Below are 22352 nucleotides of genomic sequence, written 5' to 3' on the forward strand. Positions count from 1 at the left end.
TAACTTTTTCCTAATTGCAATGTGGCTGATTTGATGTGTTCAGTAAAATATAGACAGTCTTATTGATTTGATAAGCTGAATGATAAAGCAGATGGTTAGTCAGTTAGGCCAGAATTTGAACGTTTGGCCCGTACTTGCTGTCTTGCAGGGGTGACTGTAAATTAGTGCCCCAGAGCTTTAGTTTTTCTGGAGGTCTTTGTGACAGCTACAGATCATTAAAAACCCATGGCATGGGAGCCCAGTGTTTCCTTCTTGCAACTTTAATTATAAATATAGTAGATATTGTGTTTGACTTGTGACAGTAAATATAGTTTTTTTATTTTAATTTCAGCAGAAAGCATTTGCTCCTTCCTATTGTGAAGCTTTCAAAGTCTATTGTAAAACAAAAGCTGCATACAGTTCCACCTTTTGTTGGAATCATTTGTACACTAGGGATTGAAGTTAAGGCCTTGGGCCACCATCTCAGCTAATTTACATATTTTTGCGTATCTATTTGTGTTTGATATTTTTCTTTTAGCCTAAAGTGTTATATATTAGACTCTACCCCATTTTTGAAATTCTGTCAATAATGAATCTATTGTATGTAGACTATAACATTCAAAATATTTCTTAGCAAAATCCCTCCTTCAGTTTGAAGTGATATGTTATTTGCTAATTTGATTTGAATTAAGAGCTGATGAATAACTAAAGGAAAACATCTCCTTTATGTGCCTCCACCTTTCTAATCAGACCAACTGAGTGTTGAATTATGGAAATTAGATGCAAAAAGAACTTTGCACTAGTAATTTTACAGACTAGAAAAAAATGTAATAATATTGAGTCACTTAGAGTTTGAAATTTGGTCTGATCTCTTTTTACCTAGTTAGGAACCAAAATATTACTTATTTCTTTATAGTTATAATATTAACCACACAAACTAATGTATCATCTTTGTGGAGATCTTAAATACACAGGAATGTGGATAGGAGAAAATAAAAGCCACACATTACTATCCAGAGAACTACCATTAATGTTTTTTTAAGTGTTTCCTTCCAGTTTATTATTATATGTGCATTTTACATAGATTCTTTCTTTAGATGGACCTTTTATACATCCTCATCTCTACTTCCATACAGCTAAAGATCATGCATACATATAAAGTGATATGTTGTTATTTGCTTTTATTATCTTGTGAACTTTTTTTAAAAGTTAGAGTGTTCGCTGCATATACATCTGCAGGCCAGAAGAGGGCATCAGATTCCCTTACAGATGGCTGTGAGCCACCATGATTGCTGAGAATTGAACTCAGAACCTCTGGAAGAGCAGCTAGTGCTTGTAACCACTGAGCCATAAGTATGCTTTGTAAAGTTCTGATGGATTTCTGGAGTTGTTAGTGCTAGTTGCAGATTAGTCTGGCTGGTGCAGTTGCTTTGGCCCATGAGAAGAGTTTATAGTTTGTTACTTTGCCCATGTGGTTAAAGGTGATGCTGTTAGCAGATAGCTGGAGGAGCATCTCAGTCAGGTGACGTGGGCCAAGGTTGGAGATGCTGACCCTTGAACACCTTCCAGAGAATTAAGGGGAAACCAGAGGAAAGGCTTGGAAAGAGTCAGAAATGAAATATGCTTTGCAAGGCTCAAGCCAGGTCAACTGGGAGCAAACAGAGAACCAGCCGCTGTGAGAAGGGCCACTCACAGTGTTTGCTGAGGTGGGCAGGGAAACTGTGTTCTGCCCACAGTGAGCCTTGGGCAGGACGAATGCCCTGTCTCTTCCAGCTAGCAAAGGAAGAAATAACCACATTGTATTATGGAGGCTCTGACTTTGTAGTCAGTTTAGGTAGTTCAGTGTGATCCTAACATAGGCTACATGTTTTAGATAGAAGGAAATAGCTAGCCATATTGTTGCTTAGTATAAAGCTTTGGTTCAGTCAGAAAGGTGGACTGTTTTGGTTTGTTTTTACATAACCAGTGACAAGTAGTTTGAGGTTTGCTCATTGAAAGGCCAGTGTTAGGACGTTTTCAGTTGCTTTCTTGAGAATCTGCTTCTTTTCCCAGTTCCCCTTTGCCCTAGCGTGTAGTCACAACCACAGCTGATTAACACCCCATTAATTGGATATATTAAAGCCCAGCAGAGCATAGTAAAGGCAAACGTTGATGAGAATTCATACTTTTGGCCTAGAGCCACTACGGTGTCTGCTGTGGTGAGTTTCTTCTGTTACAATGTGGAATTCCAATAAGGTCTGGCCAATAGTGTGTAAGAAGATGAGTTTCTTTAATCACATGTTGTCCTCTTTAAGGTTGCTTGAACAATTCCTATAATATTGCAGAAATAAAACACATGATCTCTTCCTGTGAAAATTAGAGTGTGGTCCTTATCCCGGCCTCAGGAAGCCCCACGGCTATGCCTGCTGCAGGCTGCTGCTTTGATGCCATTGGCATTGCAAAAGTGTGGAGCCAGGGGGTTTGCGCGGGGCTAGAATGTCTCATTCATGTCAGCTAGCATCTTAGTGCTTCTCATAACTAAGATGTTCTTGTAATGATTTACATTAGATGATATGTCTTTTTCCTTCCCTTTGTTAGGTTGGAGCAGGATGGATTGGAAAATGTAAGTCTCTGTTGGGTTTTGGATTGTGATGGACTTTTTCCTTTTATAGCCTGTTTAGCCATTAGAGATGGATAAGGATCTTGTCAAACGCTTAATCACTAGTGTATACTTATACAGACTTGAATGCTTGGTCCAGCAAAAGGTACTATAGCATGGGAATTATTCTACAGGCCGCTCGTACTTTTAAGGACCTGTGCTATCCCTATAGTTTGCACTTGGTTATCTTCCTTGCTTCAGATACTGTGCTTTCTGTTTTGTTGACATCTATCCTCCAATGGCTCTGGCTTCCCACATGCGTCTTGCTTTTTCATCAGAACAGTGAGTGGGAGAGAGAACTGCCTGAAAGATGGGAGGAGCTTGTTCTAGATGGACAGGCAGCTTCTCAAACTCTCTCATGTAAGTCTCGTCTTTTTAGACTGTAAGATGTCAGGAGAGAGAGAGGGAGAGAGGCGGGGAAGAAAATATGGTGGTTGCCTTATAACATTAAAAAATGTAAAAAATTCAGGTTATCAGCTTAGTTGTCTGTTGGTATCACAGTTAATCATAGAATTAATTGAATTGTTTGAAGACTTAATATCACTGGAGGACATTGGTACACACATTGTAATATATATGTGTGTGTGTGTGTGTGTGTGTGTGTGTATGTGTATGATATATGCATCAATAACTCCAGTCTAGTTAAACACAAAGTGACTTATATTTCTCAGTTTGAGTATTTTAATGATGCCTATTTAAAATATCAAGATAAGTGCTGCAGTAACAGCTACACATGGGCACTTTTTCAGTAGGAAAAATCTAGAAACTGGTATATTTTTCATTTCTTTAAGATGTCTTAAATTGAATGGTCACTAGTGTTCTGCTATCATGTTTAAATGTTATTACTAGTTAGTTATTCCTATGGAATGTTTAAAAAAGAAAACAGTGTTAAATCTCTAAGAGAACTCAAGAGCAGCTGCACTTCTTGTGACCCTGCGTGGTTCTGGTGGGGCTGTGGGAATGGAGGGCGAGCCGAGAATGGTGGCCATGGAGTACAGAGTTTGTGACAGGTTTGTAACCTCTGCTCGCCGTCACTTCCATAGGAGAGGGAAGCAGCTCTGCTGAGTGATCTGCGGTTGTAAGCTGGGCCTTTGGCTTGACCATGGGTGTCTTGGTCTTTAGGTTCAGCAAGAGGCTCTGCTGTTAGGAGTGCCTGACAGTTAGGGAAGTTCTCTCTTCAGCTTCACGTGTATTTTTTAAGTTTATTGTAACTCTGCTTTAATTCTGTGCCATTTAACTTGATGTGAGTTACTTACCCTAGGCAATGGTAGGTTTCACATCTATACTTTCACCCATTTATGTCCTTACGCTGTACTCCTGTTCTTTTCCCTCTGCCTTCACCTGCAGATCTTTCTCTACAAACTGACATTTCAGCTAATGGGTATTTTAGAGACGAATGTATTCCTTTCTCTATGATTTTCCCTTATCTTGAAGATGGGCCCTTGAGCATCTTATGTTCTGTCTTTAAGGTATGTGTTTAGTCTCACGTTTTCTTTCCATGACTAGTACGCTGGGAGAGGACCCTTGGAGCCATCGTCAGAAAGCGGAATCAGCCCATGACTCCCGAGGCAGTGAGGGACAACTGGGAGAAGATCTGTGACTTCAGCAATGCCAGCAAGCCACAGACCATTCAAGGTAGAGTCCTGAGTCATTTGGTCCTGATCAGGGAGCAGAGGTGGTGACCGGCTGTCTTTTCCATGAGCAGTTTCGTCTGTTTCTACTATGGTGATAGTGACACATGGTGTGGGGAACATAGTTTCTGTTGTAGTCAGGATTTATTCTGAGTCAGGGGTTTCCACCCCACCTTTGATTATTCAGTTCCCCGAGGAAAGGCGCCCAACTGTTACATTTATAATAAGCCTTTAATGCACAAGAGCTGGGCAGATATCTACTCTCTAAGCTACTATAGCTTCTTCTTTGCCAATAACCCCAAGTTATAACTTGTCATGTTCCATCTGGGCAGTTCTCATGGCCATCTTTTCAAGACTCATCTACCCCATGGCGTCTTCTCCCTCTGCCTTTCTCTCCTTTCCCCTCGTGGTCCTCCTCAGATTCCGAGTCCTGGGGTTGAAGCCCCACCTACTTCTCTTCTGTCCAGCTATAGGCTATCAGCACCTTTATTCAAACAATAATTTTAAATTAAGAAGCAAGATTACATACTATTACTTTGGCTAGGAGAGGATTCTCTCTCCCCAAGGGTAACCAGGGCCAGTATTTAGCATTACAATACATAGCAAGAGACCAAACCTCATCAGCTAGGACTCTTCATACTGAAGACAGTGTTGTGCCTCAGCCAGTTTGTTCAGTGTTTCTTAATCCTGTGTGTTTGGTTGGTGTGTAGTAGATGGATGACTGACGGTGTGTACTCATTTGTGCTACATACACCTTCTCCCCAAATGCTGGGTGGTTTCAGAGTCTTACATTTTCTAGCCATATGCTCTTTTTATTTTTACATTTACTTTTAATTGTGTGTGTGTGTGTTTATGCATGGGTGTACACACATGAGTGCAGATTCCTGTGGAGCTGAGAAGAGGACATCACGTATGTGGTGCTGGAGTTACAGGTTGTGAAGTCCCCTGCGTGGGTGCTAGGGACTGAAGTCAGGCCCTTTGTAAGAGCAGTGTGCACTCTTAACCTCTGAGCTATCTCTCCGGTCCCTCCCCACATGCTCTTAATCTGACAGTTTTTGCTGTTGCCCTGACAGTGCCTCATCTCTGTTTAGTTGTAGGTGTACATTGATTCAGCACATTGTTTTTGTGCTCTCTTCTGTCTTCCTCCTCCTTTTTCACCTCCTCATTATTTTAGGACTTCTTTAGAAATGTTCAGTAAGATATTCCCAGAGACTCTGGGCTGGGTTGCTTTTCTGTTAGCTAAACTTCTACCATGTGAACACCCAGTGGTAACCGCTCCTTACTGCTCTTGTTTTGGATGTACAGCTTATGAACTAAATGTTAAGTTCTTTTGATGCAGAGGTTCTTTTATGCGAATTTATTTTTTGTGATGCTGAGGGTGGAACTCAGGACCATGGGCATGCTCTGTACCACCCAGTACCGTGCAATTTATGTGGCCTCCTTTTAAAAATATAGTATTTTAAATCAATTCTTTGAAAATGTTGTGTGTGTGTGTGTGTGTATATATATAAAATATAAAAATGTATTGTGATCATATTTGCTGAACTCTTTCCTCTGGCTGCTCCCAGATCACCGTATGTTCTCTTATCCTTCCCCAGTCTCAAGTTCGTGTCCTCTTGGTTTTAAATAACCCACGTAGGTTAGTAAGCAGGGCTGCGAGGCTGTCCACTGGAGTGGGAGGGTGAGAAGTGTGTGGTAGCCCTTCTCTAGCATATTGCAGTTTTCCTAACTCAGATTTTACAGTAAAGCTCCATCTTTTCTTATCTTTTTAATTGTAGAATCAACAGGTGGTATAGTCGAAGTTTTACATAAAGTAGATTCAGAAGGAATCTCACCAAATCATACCAGTCACACGACACCTGCAGCCACATCAGGATTTGTAAGTAGAAGTGCCTGCAGCTCACCTTTCTACAGTCCCTCCCTCTCTCCCTCCTTCCCTCCACTATAGCCTTTCTTTTGGAGGTAGTCACTCTGTAGTTCATCATGGAGAAAATCAGTGCCGTGTGTTCACTGTTATGATTGTCTTTGGAATGGGCTCAGTTGACATATAAGGAATCCATGATGCTCATGTGAGCCAACTCTGCAGCTGTCCAGATAATTCTATTCATCTTTCCAGCTTTCCTCTGAGGTTTTCCTGGTCAGTACCATGGTTCTGCTTTGATGGAGGACTGTCTTGCAAGGAGAGGAGGGTTTTGGGTATTGCTTTCTAAAGCTCTCCTTAGTGTGTGAGTGTGGGAGCAGAAGGTACCAGCTGAGCTTCTGCTTTTGGCACTGGTAATAGATTCAGAAGCTGAAAGCTTTCTCTGTTTTCAGGGTACATTTTCTCTGTTTTGCATGTACATTTTGATAGTCTTTCTTTGGGGTTATGATGAATCAAGGTAGTTGCTAGGTTGATGTGGTGACTAGCCTACACCCTCCATGCTATTTGAAAAGTAACCCAGGGTCGGAGAGGGAGAAGCTCTGCTGCTGCTGGGTAGGACCTGAGGTGACAAGGTATCTATTGTTTATGTGTGCTGTCACTGTCAGTCACAACAGTCCATGCCACGTCAAGGTGTCTGTTGTTTATGTGTGCTATCACTATCAGTCACAACAGTCCATGCCACATCGAGGTGTCTGTTGTTTATGTGTGCTGTTGCTGTCAGTCACAACAGTCTATGCCACATTGAGGTGTCTGGTGTTTATGTGTGCTGTCACTGTCACCTTCTCTATCTCCTCATGGCTCACTTTAAATGCTTTTGAAATAGATTGAATTTTTTGGGCAAATTTGGGTAGGGATGGCACTGATGGCTGGTAGGCAGTCTGTGCTGCAGGTTCCTGGTCACGTTCCCCTTTATCCTGCCAACCAGAGAACATGGCCTCTGTGCTGAAATGCCCGAGTCAAGAATATTTTGAAATTTAAACAATTCCAAAACATTTTAATAAAATTATCCTTAACTTATAATTAAAAAGCAAATGGGTGATTTATTGTGAACTATATAAGAAAGGATGGGGATAGAATGAACAAACAGAAGCTGGACATTGAAGTGTAACTTTGCTTTGTTGCTTTTCTTCAGTTTGACAAGTGTCTTCTTTGCTACCAGTCACCTTCCTTCAGTAACGATTTTTCTAAGTTTTTGGGAAAGGATGTTTATTTTAATGGTTCCTTCCCTTTTTCCTTTTGCCCACAAGATCTTTTGAGGAAAATCATTGTTAACTATTAGAACCCGCTGGTGTGGTTACCAGTCAGGTGCTTGTCGCTGTATGAGGAACAGTAACAGGAGGGCTCTAGCTCTGTGACATGTGTCAGCGTACTGTTAGCTGGCAGTGATGTCAGGTCAGGATACGTAGATCTATATTTATATCCATCTTTATTTCAATAATATATACATACATATATTTATCTTTATTTAATAATATCTATGTATGTATTTATATGTATATTCCTCTCTTTTTAGCCTATAGGTCCTTTGCACATGTATTATGTTTTCCAGTTTAGTGTTTTTATGGTATTCTTGAGTATGTGAATGAGTGGGTCTCTGTGTCTATATCTGTTTTTTGGGCCTGTTCCTTCTGTCTGCCTATTCTGTCCTATTCTGATCTGTTTGTTTTATTTTTATCATGTTTCACATACACACACACATTTACTTTATTATTCTTAGAAACCTGTTTTATAGTGAGAGACAGGAAGGGTGTAGAGGCAAATGGAGGGGAGGTGGGGAGGAAACGGGAGGGCAAACTGTAACCACAATATATTACCTGAGGGGAAATCAATTCTCAATGAGAGGGGAAAAAAACAAAGTGTAGTAGATAAGTAAAAAATGATTTATTGCATACTCCCCTGGTATTTTGTGACCTAGGAATCCGTCACTGTCAGTTAGAAGTCTGATTGTAAGCCTGAGAATATTGTTAGCTTACAATTGTGATTTGAAGTAGGGGCCAGCAGGTGCTGCTGCGGAGGCTAACAGTCTTTCTGCCCTTCTCTTAGGCTGCTGCTATTGGCTATAAATTTCCTTCATTTTCTACTTCGTATACGGAACTGGAGAGTATTATGTATGCCCTCGGAGTAGGAGCTTCAGTCAAAAATCCAGAGGATTTGAAGTTTGTTTATGAAGGCAGTGCTGACTTCTCCTGTCTGCCTACCTTTGGAGTCATTGTCGCTCAGAAGTCCATGATGAGTGGAGGGCTGGCAGATGTTCCTGGGCTGTCATTCAACTTTGCAAAGGTATACCTACCAAGAACATTGTTTTTTCCTGTTTATTTAAATGTTGTTGATAAACGTCTGATCCTACATTACTATGTACAACTACATACATATGGTTTTTACATAATATGAATACGCATTGACTAGGGTGGTTGGCTTAGGAATCATAATTTAGTATATTTTTTTGATTTTTTTCATGAATAAAAGAGGGGAGAGTTAGTTTCAAGTTCCAAGAAGAGTATACCGATCTATGGTCCTGTAATCCTGGGATAATGCTGCTAATTCTCTCTCTACCATAATTGTAAGTAACTAGATTTAGGTTTCTGCACACAGAAAGACTGAGTCAGAGAGTGAATATATCTGGTTCACATCATTCCTCAGTTTAAGGGGCTACAGACTGCCTGTGCTCATCAAGAGCATCATCTGACGACAGCTGGACACACATTCCCACCCCCTAGCCATGCCTGTGCTCATCAAGAGCATCATCTGACGACAGCTGGACACACATTCCCACCCCCTAGCCATGGAGCTGTTGGCAATTGTTAGCTGCTAGGAGAAGGAGAGACAATTTTCTCTGAGTACAGCCTGGTAATTAACCGGGCTTCAGTTGAAGATCACACATCCAAGTATGTGGGCAGCATAAACTGGTCTTGTTGGGATTAAAGTCAAAAGACATGAAGTTGGGTGGGTAGGGAGTGAGAGGAGAATCTGGGAGGGACTGGAATGGAGGGTTGGACACTATCAAAACTCACTGTATGAAATGCTCAAAAACTAAAGTAAGAAAAGAAATCTTATGGGGCAAAAAAAGAGTATAAGCTGAAGTCCTTGTAATTGCCACAAGGCTTCCTTCTTACAACAGCCGCGAACAGATCACTGAATGAGAGCTGTGCGCAGATTTCTGTCTAGTTGAACTGATCAACCCATTGCCAATGCCTTTCCTATTGCAGGAGATGGGAACCAATTTTCTTAGACTATTTGATAACATTGGAAAAAAGGGCCAGAAACCTGGGCTGGATTTTTCTAATCTCTCTCCCATGTTATATGCTGAATAAGATGCTCACATTCTGTGACCAGGAATGTCTTAGGGTTTTTTTGCTGTGAAGAGACACCACAAACACCGTGTCTCTTATGGTAGCTTTATAAACTCTTATAAACTGGCTTACATTTCAGAGGTTCAGTCCATTATCATCATGGCAGGAAGCATGGCAGCATGAAGGCAGACATACTGCTGGACATCTTGATCCTAGGGCAGCAGGGAGAGACTGTGCCACACTGGGCATACCTTAAGCATACAAGACCTCACAACCTGTCCCCCAGTGACAACATTAACTTCTACAAAACCACACCTTCTAATCGTGCCATTTCCTATGGGTCACACATTCAAACACACGAAGTATATGGGGGCCATTCCTATCAAACCACCATGAGAAGTGACAGCCATGTGGAGATGTGTTCTCCAGGCTTAGGGTGTCAAGGCAGCATGGTCCAGTGAGGAAGGCACTCCTTCCTGTTTCCGCCACCCTCGTTCCTCTCTTTCCTTCTTTCTACTCTAGTAGGGTGGGGCTTGGACTGCTTATGCTCCATGTGCTGCCTTGCCACCCTGAGCTTAGGTTGCTTTTTCCGTACAGTGTGCTTGGTTTCTACGCTTTGACATGCATGAAGGGAAAGTTGACATTCGTGTTTATGGATTGTGATATTAATGGATATGTTACAAGCATATCCATGACCTTGGATATACTTGTAAGGTTTATCTTTGTGTTTTAGTTGAGTCTCTCTACTTGGCTTGTGTGACTTGAAGGTACCAGCCCAAGTCCATTGGTTCATTTGTATTGAGCAGACACTTACTGAATGCTCAGTAGCAGACACTTTCTGAATGCTCAGTATGTTCTAGGCATTATTATAAACACTTGGAACAGAGCCTGACTGAGTCATCCAGTAAGGATCCCTGGGTCTTTCTTCTTTCCTCCAAAAGATCTGTTTGTCTTTATGCTGTTGAGCTAGTTATGTCTATATTGCATGACTAAGCAAAAGCTATACTGAGCTAGATCACACAGGAGGTATGGTTAGTGAAGCGCATCTGTGCTTAGCAGTACCCACAGGGAGAAACTAGTACAAGAACGTTTGCTAATAAAGTTACATTTGTTATAACATAGGCTCTTCACGGGGAGCAGTACTTGGAGTTGTATAAGCCACTTCCACGATCAGGTGAGTTTATGTGAATTGCCTAATACTGTGCTTTACTTTTCTAGTTAACCTTTCAAACCATCTCATTGTGTTAAACTGACATAGACCAACCCAACAGAACACTAGAAATGTCCATGTGTAACCTTCAAGTAGATAATGATATTAACTAGTATCTATTAGATCTCCTTTTTCTTCTATCAACAGTGAAATTTTTGGTTTAATCCTATCAGTTTATCTATATTAACATATATCATATGATTATATGTCAGATATTGCTTCTGTGATTGTTTATGTTTATCTTGATTTGCATAAAGCAAACAATGCTGAAAGATAAATTTGTCATTTTTTTCCTAATGCCTTTGAAGAGAAGAAAACCAGCCTACCAAATACTTTTTCTTTTCTCAGTAATAATTTGTTTGCCAAAGTTTATCTGTCCTATCATATCCTATCTCTCTCTGTCCATGCATCCATCTATCCACCCATCCATCCACTTATACTTTTTGAGATAATATATCTCTTGTAGCCTAGGGTGGGCTTCAACTTCTTCCCTAGCATGGGTTATCTTGAATTTCTGGTCTTTCTCCTCCTACTTTCTGATTACTGGGATTAAGGCTTGACCCACTACACCAGATTTATGTGACACTAGGGATGGAGCCAAGGGGCTTTTCATGGTATGCAGCACCCTGCCTACCAAACTCTATCCCCAGATCCATACTTATATTTTAAAATATTAATTTAATTCCCCCTTTCATCCCTCCAGTCCTGCCTAGCTACCTTCTTTTGAACTTCTCCCATGTACCCCCACTCTGAAGTTGGTAGCCTTTTTTCTTTGATTATTGTTACACACACACACACACATACACACACACACACACACACACACACAAATACATATAAATATAACTCACCAAGCTAGGTTTTGTTATTGGTGTGTATATGGTTTCAGGGCTGACCACTCTTTTGGACAACCAATAAGGGGACTTATTCTTGGGAGAGGATAATTCTCCTCGTTCATAGTCAATAGTTGCTTATAGTTCTTTGTCTAGGAGTGGAGCTTTATAAATTTCCCTCCTGTGTTGAAATGTCACTGACAGTGCGGTTGCTCTGGTCTTACGCATTCAGTCGTATGGAGGAGAGACTGTTTCATAGGTGATTTCCTGAAATTCCAGCTCTTTCAGTCTGTCTTTTTCCTCTTTCATGTTCCCTGAGCCATAGATGGAATAGCTGTGCTGTAGATGTTTCCATGGGGCTGGTTTTTCATGATCTTTTGATCATGTGATGTAGATGTATTTGTTGGGCTGGGATCTCCACCATTCATTTTGATCTGTGCATTGCTCCAGTTGTGGCTTTCTGTAATGATCTCCCTGTGCTGTGAAGAGAGGCTTCTGTGATGAGGGGTGAAAGCTATACTTGCCTGTAGGTATAAGGATAAGATTGAGAACATAGTAAGACATTATGCCAGTCTAGCAAATGGCAGTGGTAATTTTCTAATGTCCATGACCTCACAGGTCCTGGAAGCTGGTTATGTTTCCAGCACCAGGCATGATTTCCCTCATGTTGCACAATCTTCCTCATGTTGCATGATCCTTAGTCAAATTAGATAGCTGTTGGTTGCCCCCCAACCTGTGAGAGCCCTCATTACACCTTTAAGCATGTCTTGCCATGCAGTCATGTCTCTGTGTGTTTGTTAGTTTTAAAATTACTCCTAGGAAATATGCGTACTGAAATATGCCAGGCAAGCCAGGCCTGGTGGTACCTCCTTAATCCTCACACTCTGCAGGTGGAGGCTCTCAGGGACACTGAAAACAGCTCTTGCTTCCTTACGGACCAGTTGGGGAGTGTAGCAAGATTTGAGAATACAGAAGGACAGAGACGAGAAAGGTTGCCACAGGCCCTTGAGCTTCAGGTAAAGAAGTTCAGACTCCATTCTGAAGGTACCAGGCTTTACAGAGGACTCGTAAACAGACTGGAAAGCATCCCGCTGTCAGCCTCTGAAACACTTTTATCATTTCCACCTCCCACCTGTAGACACTCAGGACGTCATTTGGTTCTCTTTGGGTCTGGAGTCTTCTCTTTCTGTCATCGAGTTCCCCCTCTTGCTGGCTTCGTTTCTCCCTCACCCAGGTGTCCTCTGCCTCCATTCCTGTTCCACTTGGGGCTTTCTCCTCTCTGCAGCCAGCGTGCTGAATCTGAGATGCCAGCGAGTTTGCCGTTTTCCTGTTAAATTCCTAAATAGCTATCCTCTGACTTTGGGATTAACTTAAAAATTACTGTCTTTGTAGGTCAACTATCAACAGGGATGTGCTGTCTGTGAATCAAGGCTGACACTCATGTTGTGTGGCTTTGAGGCAGGGTGTTAATCCTAGTTGTGTAGAGAAAAGAGAAAGACAGGTTTTAAAAGCTTAATGTTTTTTGACAGTTTCATACTTGTGTATAACACTTTCTGATCATCCTCTCTCCTCCCCTTTCCTTCCTACCCTTCCCAGCTGCCTGTGTTCCACAAGGTTCCACCACTGCTGTTGGCCATTGTCTTGGCTTTTGTTCTTTTCAGCCACAGAGTTTACCCAGCTAAGTGAGGAGTGAAGAGTTAATTCGTAGAACGTGTTTCACTGGTGCTGCTTACCCAGCACTTAGATGACAATTAGCCCTTCTAAGAGGAGGCACTGTATTAGTTTTTAAAATTTTTGTATCAGAAATATTCATGTTTCAAATTTAGCAATTTAAGTGTTCTGTATACTGAATTCCTTTTTTAGTAGTTGGGGAAAATATTTAAAACTATAATTTTTTAACTTTGCTGAGTCAAGTGGAAAACTGGTAAATTCTGTGGTGTTTTAACATAATTATTTATCTCACTTTAATTTTAGGAGAATTAAAATGTGAAGCAGTTATTGCTGACATCCTGGATAAAGGCTCTGGCATAGTGATTGTTATGGACGGTAACAGTTTTAATTCTTATATAATGCCATTAGATTGATAGGCTTTTCATGTAACATACATCACCACAGAGATCGATTCAGAAGTTTGTATTCATTTTATAGTTCATAAGAAAGCAAAGTAGGACTGGCGAGATGGCTCAGCGGGGAAGAGCACTGACTACTCTTCCGAAGGTCCTGAGTTCAAATCCCAGCAACCACATGGTGGCTCACAACCACCTGTAATGAGATTGGACACCCTCTTCTGGTGCATCTGAAGACAGCTACAGTAAATTATGCTAGAGCGAGTGGGGCCGGAGCAAGGTCCTGAGATCAACAGGAGCCATACACATGATGGCTCATGGCCATCTGTACAGCTACAGTGTACTCATACACATAAAATAAATCTTTAAAAAAAGAAAAGAAAGCAAAGTAAGCAGTTTAAAATTTCATGGATTTTTAAGAAAAATAAGGGAGGAGGGGCAATAAGTTGGGGCTAAGAGGCTAGGACAGGTGGGACATGTCAGTGGGTGAAACACTGTAACTTAGGCCCATACACAAGACACGTGATCTTGGACAAGTCACAGGAAGAGTTATGGCCACTGTGGGAGAGTTGGTGTAACTGGGTGGTGTTACTGATGCTCTTTTCTCTGCTAGCTGTTTGGAACTTGATTATTCTACATTGCAGTTAGGTTTCTAGACTGTTGAACTTATCATATTGTTTGAACACTGTAGCCACATTTTATCTGCAGTACAAAGGGGCTTATATTAGGAAAAAGCTTATAGAAGTTTTTAATAAGTATTGAGTTAATAGAGTGCTAGTTATTAAACATAAACTAAAGACACAGTACAAAAACTTAAGCTTAAGAAGAAAGGAAGTAGAGGTGTTAAGTTTGCTGTTGAGAACAGTGGAAATGCCTCTCTGCCTGACGCTGGTTCTGTGGTGAATACTGGAGACCATGCTGGTACTCCTGGACTTGCCATGGGACTGTATCCCGGTAAACACAGTGTAAATTCAAATACCGTTGATACAGAAATGCATTAAAAGCCATATATTGGTTGCACATGATAATGATCTTGGCACTCAGAGGAATCTTTGTGTATTAGGAACTCTTTTTTTTTTTTTCCCAGGGATAGAGTGGTGAACAAAATGGGCAGGATGACATTCTCTGGGACCTCCTACCCTAGGCAGCTCTTGGTCACTGGCTCTTTAGGTCCATGTTCTTCCATGGTGCTTTGACAGCACTTTAGAGTTTGAGTGTGGTAGCTCAAGTTTTCATATTTGTGGTAGATAAAAATTTGATATAGATGGTAGTTGGGGAATTTAGGAGGTTAAAAAAACCCTCGCTGTCCACAGTGAAAGGGATAGGGAAGCTCTTTTTGCCTTCAGAGACTGGAGATGAGAACATTGCAGTAGAGTTGTGCAAACCTACACTTACTGTACTGCCGACTTAGCTCTGCCCATATTTTGTTATTGAAACCATTAAAGGAATTGGTAAGCCTGTCTTCGTTCTCTAGGCAGATCTTTGTGTAATAATTAATTTTTCCCCTTTGCTTCTTTTATAGTTTATTCTTATTCTGGGAAGGAACTTATATGCTATAATCAGTTCTCTCTCTTTGTTATTGGCTCTGGGGGCTTTGGTGGAAAACGGACATCAGAAAAACTCAAAGTAAGACTTTTTAAGTTATTATATTTGTACATCTTTATGGGGCACATTATAGCAGTTCAGTATATGTGTCCAGTACATAATAGAGAAGAAAGCATTTGCATGTCCTCAAACATTGTGTGTGGGAATTTTGCCCTCCTGCTCTGGATTATCTGACTTGTGCCTGCTCTCCTGCCTTGGCCACACGGCTGCTTCTTCACCATGGACATGATGGCTTCCATCATCGCTTTCCTGTCTGATGACCACTGTCTACTTTTATTTTTTTTTAAAAATTATTTTTTTCTTTTTCTTTTTTTTAGATTTATTTATTTATTTTATGTATGTGAGTCCACTTTCTCTGTCTTCAGACACACCAGAAGAGGGCATCCGATCCCATTATAGATGGCTGAGAGCCACCATGTGGTTGCTGGGAATTGAACTCAGGACCTCTGGAAGAGCAGTCAGTGTTCTTCACCACTGAGCCATCTCTCCAGCCCTAAAAAATTATTTTTAATTATGTGTATGTGTGTGGATATGTGCAGGTGTCTGAGGGAGACAGGAGCATCAGACTCCTCCTGGGCATGGTGGGTGCTGGAAACTGAACATTAATCCCCTGCAACAGCAGTGCATTCACTGTCTGCTGAGCTGTCTCTCCAGCTTCACCCTCTTTTGATATTTTTAAGATTTAAGTCTAATTCTATAGAGCAGGTTGACTTCAGACTTGTAGCAGTCCTCCTGCCTCAGCTTCCCTGGAATGAGCCGCCACACCCAGCATTCTTTGTTCTTCTACAAGAGGGACTTACTGTTGCTGAATGGGTTTTCTGGGGTGCCTTTCCTCCCCCTTCCCTACCCATCCCCCATCCTCCCGCTTACTGTACAAGTAGCTTCTTCCTCTGCGGCCTTCTAGGAGAATGCTTTTTGGGATTTGTGGGATAAATTTGATAATATCTTAGCTTGGCATTTTATAGTGAAAAATTATCAACACTGTAATTAGAAAAGCTGACTTTATTGTATAAAATTTATGTAATGGTGACAATATTTTATTTCTATATAAATAGCTAAACTATTGATATAGCTCTTTGAATACATTACAGTGTAACTCTAATTACAGGGGAGTCTAGCCTTCATGTGTGCCTGCGTTCTTGTGTGCTTCCTTCCCCCATAATTAATAATAAAAATTGAACTTTAAAAACTTGATAAGCTGGATTAGTTTGCTAACATGGCAAATTAAGATATATTGTTTAATTCTCAGAGTTGTCATCGTCCTATTATATAGGAAAAACTGTCTTTTGTCCTCTGTGACCTGGAGAATGGTTCTGATAATGTTTCTTATAGTGAAAAGAATAATTTCAGGGAAATTATAATTTATAAAAAACTAGAAGTTATGAAATTTGAAATGTCATATTCCTCAGAACATAAAATGTTAACAAAACCTCTTTATCCAGTTTATGTAGTTTACTGATACATGACTGTTTATTGGATGCCAGTTTTGCAAGAGAATCATATATATCTAAGTTGACAAACAGTGCCCTTTGATTTCAGGCAGCTGTAGCTGTACCACGTCGACCTCCAGATGCTGTACTGAGAGATGCCACCTCACTGAATCAGGTGAGAGGAACTAGTCTACCTGGCTTATGATACTGATGTTAAAATCTGCACATCCTATACCTTTGTGTGTCTTTAGTGGAGTAATTCAGGCATCTTATTCCAAGCAATGAAAAATTAAATACCAGACTTTGATTTGTAGAATAAGTTCTTGGAGGAGGGTCATCCTTTGGAGTAATATGAAGAAGGGCTTGCAAGTAATGATTGGGTTGGCAGAAAGGTAGTCTACGAGTGCTTCCTCCTCTGGGATGAAGTGCTTCAGTTTGTCAGGGAAGAGGTTGAGGTAATGATAGCAGAGCGTAGGTGAGGACAGAACCGTGTTGTGTGAGAGATGACGCCAGAGTTACACTGGTGAGCATTGGAATGAGCAGATCTGTTCCAACAGGAAAACTTGTGCCATTAGCACATGAACTTCGTCCTGGGTTTTATATGTATCAGTAACTTTTTAGTCAGTAGCAAATACTAATGGTTTAGTTTTAGCCCTACAAATATCACATCTCACATATGCTGTTTAAATGTCCATAGTAGAGTTTTCTCACTGGCAGCTGCCTGACTGTACAAGTAAAACAAATGTTTCATGGAAAATAAGGATTTCTATGCAGTGATACATGGAAAAGACCAAACAGTAAATGGCTCTCACTACTAGGCACTGTGTTTGAGAGTGAGAGACAAACTGGTCTCACCAGATACATGTCTAATGCTAACTGTACTGTTAGAATTTCAGTTCCTAGTAAGTAGGTTGTACTTTTTGTTAAAATGTAATTGTTTATATTTTACAAAATGTTTATGTGCTAAATTGAAAACAGATATGAAAACCAGGTCTTCTTTTGGGGGACCCTTGTAGATTTAGGACATCTCTTTTTTGGGGCTAAAAAATCAAAATGATCACAGAGGCTTGGTAGGATTATCTGGATCACTTGCATAGCTACCAGAAAATGCTAATTTTTAATAAGTAGCTCTGAGATGGATCCTGGTCAAATCTTTATACTTTAAATGTGAAGAAAATAATCTTGAAGGCCTGAAAGATAATGGTGAAGTAGCTTTCCACAGAAGATCACTAGACAGGTGTTGGATTCCTCCAGAACAGGAATGAAATGAGGCACCATTCCCAAGAAATAGATGTTTGTCTTTCTAAAAGAACATTCCACATAGAAGCGCTTCCTCTAACTAAGAGGTGACTAAGAAACACTGATAAAAGGCTGGAAGTAGCCAAGTACAAACTGATGCCTTGGCTAGAGACTGGAAGGGCAGAGTGACACACAGTGGTAGGTGCTCTGAGAGTACAGGTGATGCGTCCCTGTAGAAACCAGGAGGGATCAGACAGAAGGTGGATGTTAGCAGTGAAAATTAAACATGAGTTAGGAATAGACTGAGAAGCTGAGGAAGAAAAAGAACAATGAAAAAGAAAATGCAGGGTCTGGAGAGATGGCTCAGGTTAAGAACACCGGTTGCCCTTCCAGAGGACCCAGGTTTAAATCCCAGCACCTCACAACTGTCTGTTAACTTCAGTTCCCGGGAATCCAGTACACCCTCGTCTGACCTTTGTGGGCACAAGGCATGCATGTGGTGCACAGTATACATGCAGCAAAAGTAATTATAGACATACAATAAAAATAAATCCAAGAAAAAGAAAATGAAAACAAGGACAAGAGCTGAAAGGACAGGCAGAGACTGGGAGAAAGACAGACAAGGAAGCAGCGCAGTGGCTGGAGAGGTCTGTCATCAGCGAGCACAGCATGAGGACCTGTTTACCTCCGGCACGCCGTTCATCAGCTGATGGCTTGGCTTCCAGGACTGCTAGTTTGGAGCTGGTACATTCTTTCCCGTAGCAAAGTTGCATTTGCTAACTCCTTAATGGAGGGTACAGGAATACTGTAGGGAAGTGCTTTACTTTGAAAAGGACTTTTAGCTTTCTGTATCCTGCAGGACCTCAAAGTTCCCCTTGGTGCTTTTTGTCTTCCAGGCAGCTCTTGTAGAGTATTTTTGTTTGATTCTGTTCTCTAAAAGAGAGGACTTTCTTGGGTTTCCGTCTGCAGTCATATGTGTTTCCAGTCCTGTGTGTGGAGCAGGACTGGAAATCTAATCAAGTACTAATCAAAGACTTTGTTGGTTTACATTGTTGCTAAAATCTTGTTAAAAGCTTTAGAAATTGCTAATAGTCACTGAGGCATTACCCATGAGTTTTCTCTCATTTAGTTTCTCCAGTTTTTTTGTTGAAAGTGAGCCCTCTCAGCCTCTTAATTTATTTTTTCTCCTCAGTGAGAAATGTGTGCATCGCTGATAGCACAGGATGTGAACCCAGGCCCTATCACAACCCATTATGTAGCTGATGTCTTATAACTTCCCTTTGAGGCCCAGAGATGCGTCTTTTTTTCATTGTATACATCATAGCTCATATTTTTGTAGTTTTGCTATTTGTATACTGCTTTTGAAAAATAACCACTTAATTTTCTAACACACATAATCTTGTATTTAGAGGAGCATACTACAGGAAGGAATACTGAGGCACTGAGAAGTGAAGACTTTCTCAGACTGAGACTTGTTAAGGAGAAGATCTTGAGGCAGACCCGACCCTGACTGTAACACACTCCTGTAAAGACTATTCTATACTCAGTGCCTGCTCAAGTTCCTCCCCCAGCCCTGGAGAGTGCTCTCGCTTGGAAACTGCACAGTTTAAATACCAGAAAGTATGAAGGCTTGTCCTGACCTATGCAAATGAGTAGTGTGAAAATCTGAGCTTTGCATACACTGAGTCATACTGGCAGGCTATTTGGCTATTAGGTTCGTTTTCGTGCATGGGTATATTCAGGATTTAGTGTGGCAGAGAGATGAAAGTTTGTGAGAAGTCTTTGATGTTTATCTGCCAGTATTATGTTATAGACTTCAAATTAAAAAAAATTAGAAAATTGGCATAGGTTTTGATTGACTAAAAGAGACTTTAAGTCTTTACCTATCCACATTGAGTTTCCCTTAGGCAGTGGTGTTTAATTCTTGCCTTCTTTTCTTATTACTTTATCCTTCCTTCTACTGATTTCAGCCAAAGATCTTATTAAAGCTTAGTTACAGGTAATCTTGTTTTTGTAAAAATTAGTTGTCTTTTAGATGGCAGCCTGGGTTTCTGCACATTTTGCATTGTACTCAGTGGCTGGTCGTGTTTCCTACACTTCCTACACGTAATGCTTCCTCAGCAAGCACTGAGCACAGTATTCTTTCTTTCTGCAGGCTGCTCTGTACCGCCTCAGCGGAGACTGGAACCCTTTACACATTGACCCAAGCTTTGCGAGCATTGCTGGTGAGTTGTAAACGATATGAGTCACTGAAAAACATTAGCTCAGTTTACTAACTATCTATTTAAAGAAAGCGCTACTCAGGACTGGCAATTTGAATAGCATTTAAAAGATAGCACTCATATTTATTCAAAGGCTATAGAAAAGTAGGAAGTATTCAGAAAATGCTGAGTGGTTTGCTTGAAATTCAGATGGTGGAGCGAAGCTTCTGCTGCTGGGGTCAAGGATGAGGCTTTGGGGAAGGGTGGGAGCTATCTTAAGAGGGCATTAGAGAAGAACAAAGCTTGAAAGGCCAGAAAGGTGTATGTAGTCACCCACTTGGTTTGTCTCAAACAAAATGAAATGAAATAGTTCTTTGTGTTCCTAGCCTTTGAATGTTTATTTCATGGTTTCCAAAAATATTTTTTGCTGTTTTTACTTTAATTTTTCCCTAGGAAGTACTATTTACAGAATTTTTTTTTGAGCTACAGTCTCAATATATAGCCTTGGCTAGCCTGGAACTTGCTATGTAGGCCAGACTGGCTTTGAACTTAGAGAGCTCCACCTACATCTGTGTCTCCAGAGCTGTGATTAAAAAGTGGTGCCATTTCTCCTGGCATGTTCTGTTTGTTAATACATAGCATAGTTCATAATTCATTCTATTGCAGTTTAGAAGACATTAAATGTTGAATTAAATATATATTTAGATATACCACTTTTCATATATAAAAAATTATCTAAATTTTCTTAGGTTTTGAGAAGCCCATATTACACGGATTGTGTACCTTTGGATTTTCTGGTAGGCATGTTTTACAGCAGTTTGCAGATAACGATGTGTCAAGATTCAAGGCGATTAAGGTACATATATATATATATATATATATCTTATATATTTTTGAGAGATGGGGGTTGGGATGGGCTCTCTCTATGTAGCACTGGCTCTCCTGGAATTTGCTCTGTAGACCAGGTTGGCCTCAAACTCAGAGATCCTCCTGGCTTTGCCTCCTGAGATTAAAGGTGGGTTTCACCACCTCCAGGCCTCAGCATGTGTACTTTGAAGCACAACATTTGCCTTAACAAAAGATGTCAGGTGGCTGCTTTTGAACTCTCCTAGCAGCACTGACTGGATTTAAGTGTTTCTAGTTTTGTGCTGCCGAGCTGATTTCAAGATTTTCCTGTTTGCTCACTTCGTTAGCAACAAAGTCAACTGTCTCCACCTAACAGTATTTTTGTCTAGACCAAAAGATGTATACATGAAAGCCGTGCCAAATAGCTTAAAATATATTTATTAGTTTATCCACAGTGCAAGAGTGAAGATCAATTTTCTGATGCCTGGCCTTTAGTAACACTCATTATTTTCATGGTTTTCATTTAGCACAATTATTTTCGTTAATTCAGTAATCCATGTATAGATTCACACGGTGACATAAATGATCCTGCTTTAAAACTTCGCTCCGCGCACTCACTGGAGCCTTCAGCCCTGATTAACTAGCACCACTTTGAATTTGTAAAGTTGTTCTGGGGCTGCCTGCATCACTACCTCGTAGGATTGTGGTCTGGGGTTGTGATCTGTCTTGAGCAAATGCTGCCTTTTCCTTTTCTCTTTCCCAGTGTTGAAAGTTGAATTTAGGGCTTCACAGATGCTAGGTGAGCTCTCTGCCAGGGAGCTATGTTCCCAGCCCTGAGTCTCTCTCTCTCTCTCTCTTTTTTTAAGGTCTTTTTTTTTTTTTGAAAGTTTATTGATTTTTTTGGATGTACATATTCACAAATGTAGTACATATTGATAGGGTATTTTTTGTCATATTCTTTAAAATTTATAAAATATTATAACAATAAAAATGAGTATTATAAAAGTTGTTTGATATAAAACAACAACCAATTTAACAGTCTTATGTAGATGCTTGTCTATAGCAATAGTGAAAATACATTTTTCTCAATATAAATTTTAAATAACTCCAAAAGTCTCTTGTTTTGAGAGAAAAGAACTAGCTGTGTGTGTGTGTGTGCGCACACACACACACGAATTTTCTGTATTTTTGGTATCTTCTATGAAGCTTAATATATTTAAATCTCTAATATTTTCCTTTTATGCTGACCTCAGAAATTTTCCTGACAAGTAGAAGAGTTTCATTTAAAAAACATCTTTAATGCAAAAACTCTTATTTAAATATTTTAATAGGTTCGTTTTGCCAAACCAGTGTATCCAGGACAAACTCTACAAACTGAGATGTGGAAGGAAGGAAACAGAATTCATTTTCAAACCAAGGTATGAATCAGAGTTGGACATACATGCTTTGTGACCTCCTCACCA

General features: G+C 40.4%; 1 protein-coding gene across 1 annotated transcript in view; it reads left to right on the top strand.

The window, feature by feature from the left end:
• Window positions 1–22352, top strand: part of Hsd17b4 (hydroxysteroid 17-beta dehydrogenase 4) — a 72780-nt gene that overhangs the window by 29291 nt on the left and 21137 nt on the right. Inside the window, exons 10-20 of the mRNA XM_031365665.1 lie at window positions 2557–2581; window positions 4124–4252; window positions 6027–6127; window positions 8213–8449; window positions 10582–10633; window positions 13477–13548; window positions 15091–15194; window positions 16713–16778; window positions 19998–20067; window positions 20793–20899; window positions 22221–22307. Of these exons, the coding sequence (XP_031221525.1) occupies window positions 2557–2581; window positions 4124–4252; window positions 6027–6127; window positions 8213–8449; window positions 10582–10633; window positions 13477–13548; window positions 15091–15194; window positions 16713–16778; window positions 19998–20067; window positions 20793–20899; window positions 22221–22307 (1050 nt within the window). The remainder of the gene's footprint in view (window positions 1–2556; window positions 2582–4123; window positions 4253–6026; window positions 6128–8212; window positions 8450–10581; window positions 10634–13476; window positions 13549–15090; window positions 15195–16712; window positions 16779–19997; window positions 20068–20792; window positions 20900–22220; window positions 22308–22352) is intronic.

This window comes from Mastomys coucha, unplaced genomic scaffold (assembly GCF_008632895.1).
Source record: "Mastomys coucha isolate ucsf_1 unplaced genomic scaffold, UCSF_Mcou_1 pScaffold13, whole genome shotgun sequence".
In the NCBI taxonomy this organism is placed as follows: domain Eukaryota; kingdom Metazoa; phylum Chordata; class Mammalia; order Rodentia; family Muridae; genus Mastomys; species Mastomys coucha.